The sequence below is a fragment of the Cynoglossus semilaevis genome, chromosome 1 (genome assembly GCF_000523025.1).
Source record: "Cynoglossus semilaevis isolate Cse_v1.0 chromosome 1, Cse_v1.0, whole genome shotgun sequence".
NCBI lineage: Eukaryota > Metazoa > Chordata > Actinopteri > Pleuronectiformes > Cynoglossidae > Cynoglossus > Cynoglossus semilaevis.
The window spans coordinates 1,751,797-1,758,658 of NC_024307.1; the positions used below are offsets into that span (position 1 = coordinate 1,751,797).

Here is a 6,862-nt window from a genome sequence, read left to right on the forward strand (position 1 = left end):
AGAGATTGAAAGTATACAAGGTCACCCAGACTAGACCAGTTTGACCAGTTCAACCAGAGCAGATCAATGGAGATGGTCTGTTATTGAAGAGAACAATGTCAGTTGGTGAGGTTCACAGACCATGTCAGTTGGTGAGGTTCACAGACCATGTCAGTTGGTGAGGTTCACAGACCATGTCAGTTGGTGAGGTTCACAGACCATGTCAGTTGGTGATGGGATTTGACCCAGTTCTGAGAGGAGATCAATTGGATTAAAAAAAGATGGTGATAAAATCATATGTTGACTTGAGGTCATTAGTTCCAGTTCATTAGTTCCAGGTCATTAGTTCCAGTTCATTAGTTCCGTCATTAGTTCCAGAGTTCCAGTTCATTAGTTCCAGGTCATTAGTTCCAGGTCACTAGTGTTCTGTCAGTAGATCGAGGTGTAAAGAGGTGAGGTCGATGGAGGCCCGGTTCTTAGGAGGGCAGAGCTGACGGGGCTCTGTCGGCGTCGGCAGCCGTCAGAGGAGACTCTGGTTCCAGCTCAAAGCTGATGTTGACGAAAGATGTTCCAGAAGGTTCCGGCTGCTCCACGGTAGCAGAATAAACTACATCCTGTTTGTGACCTTTCCGCTCTGCAAAGTGACGTCCTGCTTCTTCAGAAAGACGGTTTTCCTCCTCTTCTTCAATCTCCTACAGGAAAGAGTAGGTACTGCAGTTAGGGACAAGTTTGACAGGGTTCCTGTTTGTTTCTGCCGCCTCACAGTGGCCGGGTTTAAAGGTGTGACTTTGTTTACATGATGATAATAGTGTGTAGGTGTAGGTCTGTGTGTGTAGGTCTGTCACCCACCTCCTTTTTCATCCTGTAGTACTCGTCAATAGCATACTGGTACTTTGGAGTAGTAATTCCAAAGAGCGAGGCCAGTTTCTCACCCATGTAGTCACAAACTACAGGAAACACAACAGCAAAGAGTCAAACACAGACTGGACACCACAGAGACACTGATGATGTCATGATGACGCTGTGGACTCCTGGACCTGAGATGGTGGAAGTGGCCATTCTCCACATTTGGAACCAGAAGTACGGCCCCCACGTCAGCCTGGCCTAGAGGTCACAAAGGTGAAAGAGGTCACACGATGAAACCACAGGAACAATAAAGGACAAACTCAAACTCCACATCAACACGTCTCTGACGGTCTACAGTCCACGTCAACACGTCTCTGACAGTCTGCAGTCGGTCTACAGTCCACGTCTCTGACGGTCTACTGTCCACATCAACAAGTCTCTGACGGTCTACTGTCCACATCAACAAGTCTCTGACGGTCTAACAGTCCACATCAACACGTCTCAACACGTCTCTGACGGTCTACAGTCGGTCTACAGTCCACGTCTCTGACGGTCTACAGTCCACATCAACACGTCTCTGACGATCTACAGTCCACATCAACACGTCTCTGACGATCTACAGTCCACATCAACACGTCTCTGACGATCTACAGTCAGTCTACAGTCCACGTCAACACGTCTCTGACGGTCTACAGTCCACATCAACACGTCTCTGACAGTCTACAGTCAGTCTACAGTCCACGTCAACACGTCTCTGACAGTCTACAGTAAGTCTACAGTCCACATCAACATGTCTGACGGTCTACAGTCAGTCTACAGTCCACGTCAACACGTCTTTGACAGTCTACAGTCCACGTCAACGCATCTCTGACGGTCTACAGTCCACATTAACACGTCTTTGACGGTCTACAGTTGTTTACAGTCCACGTCAACACGTCTCTGACAGTCTACAGTCAGTCTACAGTCCACATCAACACGTCTCTGACAGTCTACAGTCGGTCTACAGTCAACATCAACACGTCTCTGACGTCTACAGTCGGTCTACGGTCCACCTCAACCCATCTGACAGTCTACAGTCCACATCAACACATCTCTGACAGTCTACAGTCGGTCTACGGTCCACATCAACACATCTGACAGTCTACAGTCGTCTACAGTCCACTTCAACACATCTGACGGTCTACAGTCGTCTACAGTCCACGTCAACGCGTCTCTGACGGTTTACAGTTGTTTACAGTCCACGTCAACACGTCTCTAACAGTCTACAGTCAGTCTACAGTCCACGTCAACACGTCTCTGACGTCTACAGTCAGTCTACAGTCCACATCAACACGTCTTTGACGATCTACAGTCAGTCTACAGTCAGTCTACAGTCCACGTCAACACGTCTCTGACGTCTACAGTCGGTCTACAGTCCACATCAACACGTCTCTGACGTCTACAGTCGGTCTACAGTCCACATCAACACATCAAATACAAAAATGATCTTTTTTCTTGCAGAGGAGGTTTGTGTTCATGTTGACGTCATCGTTCTTATGACATCACCGAGTTACAAGTAGGTCTTTCTGAATGTTACACATCGGACCTTCAGATTGGAGCAGCCCACACGTGATCCAGACAGAAAGGCAGTTATTGTGTAGACTCACCCACAGGCCTGGTCTGGACCGGGGGCTGTTACAATATACCATGTCATTCTTAATGCCCCTGTAAATATATATTTAATTGTTTTTTCTTGTTTTCTTTGACGCCTACCGGATCGACGGTGGCGACATCCTTTTTAACCAGATCCTCCTCCGCCTCCTCCTCCTCCTCTTCATCAGTGCTGTACTCCTCCATGGTCTCTCCACTGGCGAAGTAAATGGTTCTTCTGGGGACCTTCACCGTCGTTCGACTCCCGGAGGTGTCGCCCATTTCTACAGTCTCACAGTCCGTCGTCCCGGCTGAAACCTGTCCGTCATCCAAAGACGATACATTCGCGGTGTTTAGGCGCTTTAAACATGCGTGTTTTTTTATGAATACTTTTATAATTATTAAGTGAGAAACAGACAAAAACCAAAGATTTGGAGTACACTCGTACGGGGCCGAAAGTTCGGAGAAACGTGAGCAAACTCCCCCAGTAATGTCGTCATGTGGAGCGAACTAATGTAGAAAGAAAGTGTTGCTACTTAACGAACCCGCCACAACAAAACAATGGTTGCTTAGTTAGCTTTCTAGTTAGCGATGAGTACTTTGTGGGTTGTTAGCTAGTTGAAGTGTTCGAACAATTCTTAGCAACACGTGAAAAGTGAAGAAAGTCGTAGAAGAACAAAGATAAACACAAACCTTCTCATTGTCCATAGTTTGTGTCACTGAAACACTGACACTGGTTAAAAACAGCGACAAATCTGCCATTTCTGCACTTCCACCTCACCGCTGCCTGACCGTGTCCACAGCCGCAACTTCCCTTTGGGATTTTCACAATAAAACAGCGTCGTCTTTTAAGCACGTACGAATAGATAAAAAGATAGAACTTTATTAACACCTCCCTCGTTTATTGTGAATTCTGCATTTATCTATGCAAGTATGAATTAATTATGTTTAAAGTTGGTTATTTAGTTTATACCAGTGTTATTTAAAAACTGAAATAAATACAGTTTACTTAAATTAGTCGAATGATGAATTAGTCATTATCGGGTCTGGTCTGAAGCTCGTGTTATTGGCGCCAAGTTCCTCGACCACCAGGGCCATAATTAATGACATAATAATTTGGTCTCATTTTTTTAATGTTGTATTTATTATCTAGTAAACAATGCAGCCAATGTCGCCAGCGCACAAAACAATGTCCGTGGATTTTAGCCATCGTTTTGTGTGACTTTATTTTGACAGTTACGTCAGAATCTTGTTCGTTACAGTAAGAACTGGTCGAATGAAAGAAGAACAACATGTAACATGTAACGGTGAGTTGCTAACAGCGACTTCAAAGTCAACATTAATGTTTGAGAGACACAGTGGGAGCATTTATACATTTAAATATGTATTTATCTTTGGTCCAGTGCAGAGGAACCGCCGGCCGCAGGTTGGCAGTAATGCGACACCGTTGGTGTTGACTAGCGCCCAAACCCACCGTAGAACAAGAACTTCCTGTTTAGCCCGACCTCCGCGGTGACAGCGGCTGCCGTTGTGTTGGAGAGAATCCACTCTGCTGTTTTGGTCCAGAGAAAATGACAGCCAGGAAGTCTGGTTCACGACTCGAGACCGAGATAGAGCGATGTCGGTCCGAGGCTCAGTGGGACAAGATACCGGAGCTGGTGCGGCAGCTCTCGGCTAAGCTAATATCAAACGGTGAGACATTAGTTTGTTTTCCTGTCTGTAGTTCATTCAGTCTGTAGGGCCGACTCCCTGCTCCGAGTCCTCGCTACTTCCTGACACTGACTGCGACTGTTTCTCCATCTATACAGAATAACAGTCCAATGTTTCCCCGATGTAAGAGTGTGTTCGTGTCGTGAACAGATGTGGTCTGTAGACTGTAATGAAGGTCCAGCTGTAGCTGACCTCCGGTTAGCTTCACCGACTCTGTGGCTCACACGAGTCAACGAGTCACCAGTCACCACAGAGCAACGACCATTCACACTCACACTCACACTCACATTCACACTCACACTCACACTCACACCTTGGAGTGCTACGTTTGAGATATTTTTAAAAACCAAGGGATTTTTTTAGGGAACACACGTTTAAATGCTAAATAAAAAATCATCTTTGACCTGATTTTCTGCCACATTCTGCTCCCGAACTCTGAACATCCTGCAGCGGATTTTAACGTGAAGCTAAAGATTCACTGTTAGAGCTGATGATGAGGACAAACAGGACAAATCACAACATGTGTCATGTCTTTAGGAGTCGTTTAACGTAAAGTGACTGCTGCTGGGGTTGTTGTTGTTGTTGTTGTCGTTGTTGTCGTTGTTGTTGTCGTTGTTGTCGTTGTTGTTGTTGTCGTTGTCGTTGTTGTTGTTGTCGTCGTCGTTGTTGTTGTTGTCGTTGTTGTTGTTGTCGTTGTTGTTGTTGTCGTTGTTCTTGTTGTCGTTGTTCTTGTTGTCGTTGTTCTTGTTGTCGTTGTTCTTGTTGTCGTTGTTCTTGTTGTCGTTGTTCTTGTTGTCGTTGTTGTTCACCAACTCCACAGTAATCATATGACAGTGACATAAATATAACATCCATTTAGAAATGATGAGAATTCTTCTTTCTTCCTCACACTGTTGTATGAACTTTGTGTCTAAACTTCAGCAGTTTCTCCACCGTGTCACTACAGCAGACTGAATGACGTGGTGTCATGTGACAGTAGAGCTGTGTCCACTGACTGAGATCAACGGATTAGTCCTCACACACACACGTTTTACTCACCTCTCCTGTTGTTAACTCGACCTGAAAACCAGAGGTCGCTGCTGCATTAATACTTTATCACGTGTCAAATCACCAGAACAAAATGACATAAATGATTCACTAAAGTTAAAGAACGGAACAGTGTCAGAACGGTCCTCATCAGGAGCATACTGCCACCTACTGGACTGGAGTGTGTAGTGTCATGGTATGACCAGTGACTCCTGACACCTTGACGGACCAGTCATCAAGGACACCATTCCTGGTGGACAATTGTCAGGGATTTGACCGATTCACTCAGTGTCCCTACTGGACACTGAGTGAATAGGTCAGTTACAGGTGAGTTACAGGTCAGTTACAGGTCAGTTATAAGTCAGTTACAGGTCAGTTACAGGTCAGCCCCAGCACAGACCATTGTAGTAGAATGTATTTGATGTGTTACAGTTCATACTGGATGTGGACGGTTTACTAACAGTCCTGTGTTGGTTCACAGAGAGTGTTATACCTGACGTGTGTGTGTGTGTGTGTGTGTGTGTGTGTGTGTGTGTAGATGACTTAGGGGAGCTGTTACTGGGAGAATGTAAGCTCCAGTCGTACTTGAAGGAAAATCCCATCAAACAAGGGGCCAGTCCCAGGGGCCCACGACCTAAACTGCTGGAGGTCAGGAAACACCTGACCGCGGCTCTGGACAGAGGAAACCTGAAGGTAACCATTGGAGTTCCTGGTCCAGATGAACTGGTCATCATCTCTTCTCCACCATCTGTCCCTCACTGTCTGTCTCTGTAGCATACATAGTAGCCCTGTACCCATCTGTCACTGTAGCTGCACACCTCACCGCTCATTCACCTCCTGCACCACCCTCACATGCTTTTCTGCCACTCCTGAATAACCTGTTCAGTACCACAGTTCCCCTCTAGACACTGGATCATGGATTAACCTTTTCTGTTTGTCATAGGCCGACTACCTGCAGGAGGCTCGGATGCTAATGGCTAAAATCTGCTACGTGGAGGGAGAATACACAGATGCTCTGGGTGAGTCACCCAGTGGACGCCAACTGTACTGCAACATTAAACTGTCAGATTGGTCAGAATACTTATGGTTAGGAGTGTGTGTGTGTGTCGACACACGGTCGGATCATCCGATGTTTTTACTCCTGTCGTAGGTCACTACAGCACGGTGAACCTGGACGACATGCAGCTGGTCGGAGCTCCAGTCTACAGACTGTCCATGATAGCAGAGGCCTACGCAACCAAAGGTACACACACACACACACACACACACACGTGTCGCACGTTCTTAACGTGAGAAGTTGTTCTCCTGATGAGGCGCTCCGTCTCCTCTCTCCAGGACTGTGTCTGGAGAAGGTCCCGGCTGCTTCTCCATCTCTGTCCAATAGGAACGCAGGGTCACAACCTCTGAACAGGAACTTAACTGAAAGAGAGCAGGAAATCATCACCTGCTACGAGAAGTCTGGAGACATCGCTCTTCTCTACCTGCAGGAGGCGGAGAAGGTCTGTGTGAGTGCACGTGTGTTGACGTTGGTGCACGTGTTCGTGCCTCCTGATGTCATCACCTGCAACATGTGTTGATGGTCCATCATCAGTCAGCTGACCGACCGCTGGAAACACGGCTGGTTGGTCGGTTGGTTGGGCTGTTTGTTGGTTGGTCTGTTGGTTGGTCTGTT

The 6,862-nt window shown here is 46.6% G+C and overlaps 2 protein-coding genes and 1 long non-coding RNA gene across 5 annotated transcripts in view; 2 read left to right on the forward strand and 1 right to left on the reverse strand.

The window, feature by feature from the left end:
• Positions 1-34: 34 nt before the first annotated feature.
• LOC112487578 (uncharacterized) lies at positions 35-501 on the forward strand. Its single transcript, XR_003050785.1, has 3 exons — positions 35-110; positions 189-317; positions 366-501. It is a non-coding gene; the product is annotated as an uncharacterized LOC112487578 (long non-coding RNA).
• On the reverse strand, positions 176-3,302 carry fam177a1 (family with sequence similarity 177 member A1). Of its 3 annotated transcripts, none has more exons than XR_003050775.1 (6): positions 3,148-3,302; positions 2,578-2,772; positions 1,017-1,083; positions 829-926; positions 380-671; positions 176-331 (listed from the first exon to the last, which is right to left on the reverse strand). XR_003050775.1 is itself a non-coding variant. In XM_008308879.3 (5 exons), the coding sequence occupies exons 1-5, from the start codon at positions 3,214-3,216 to the stop codon at positions 456-458; spliced, it is 645 nt and encodes a 214-aa protein (XP_008307101.1). In that variant the 5' UTR covers positions 3,217-3,302; the 3' UTR covers positions 356-455. The 3 variants fall into 3 exon arrangements, 1 of the variants encoding a protein (XP_008307101.1); XR_003050773.1 differs by having other exon boundaries at positions 176-343; positions 378-671; XM_008308879.3 differs by lacking the exon at positions 176-331 and having other exon boundaries at positions 356-671.
• Positions 3,303-3,813: 511 nt separating this feature from the next.
• Positions 3,814-6,862, forward strand: part of ttc7b (tetratricopeptide repeat domain 7B) — a 22,435-nt gene continuing 19,386 nt past the window's right edge. The window contains exons 1-5 of the mRNA XM_025058512.1: positions 3,814-4,146; positions 5,729-5,883; positions 6,134-6,209; positions 6,341-6,433; positions 6,526-6,689. Of these exons, the coding sequence (XP_024914280.1) occupies positions 4,026-4,146; positions 5,729-5,883; positions 6,134-6,209; positions 6,341-6,433; positions 6,526-6,689 (609 nt within the window). The 5' untranslated portion in view covers positions 3,814-4,025. The remainder of the gene's footprint in view (positions 4,147-5,728; positions 5,884-6,133; positions 6,210-6,340; positions 6,434-6,525; positions 6,690-6,862) is intronic.

Coding starts and splice junctions, on each gene's coding strand:
- fam177a1 (XM_008308879.3), bottom strand. CDS start 3,216: ATGGCAGATTTGTCGCTGTTTTTAACCAGTGTCAGTGTTTCAGTGACA. Junction 2,773..3,147: donor AAACTATGGACAATGAGAAG/GTTTGTGTTTAT, acceptor GATGACGGACAG/GTTTCAGCCGGGACGACGGA. Junction 1,084..2,577: donor ATGTCGCCACCGTCGATCCG/GTAGGCGTCAAA, acceptor TGTGACCTCTAG/GCCAGGCTGACGTGGGGGCC.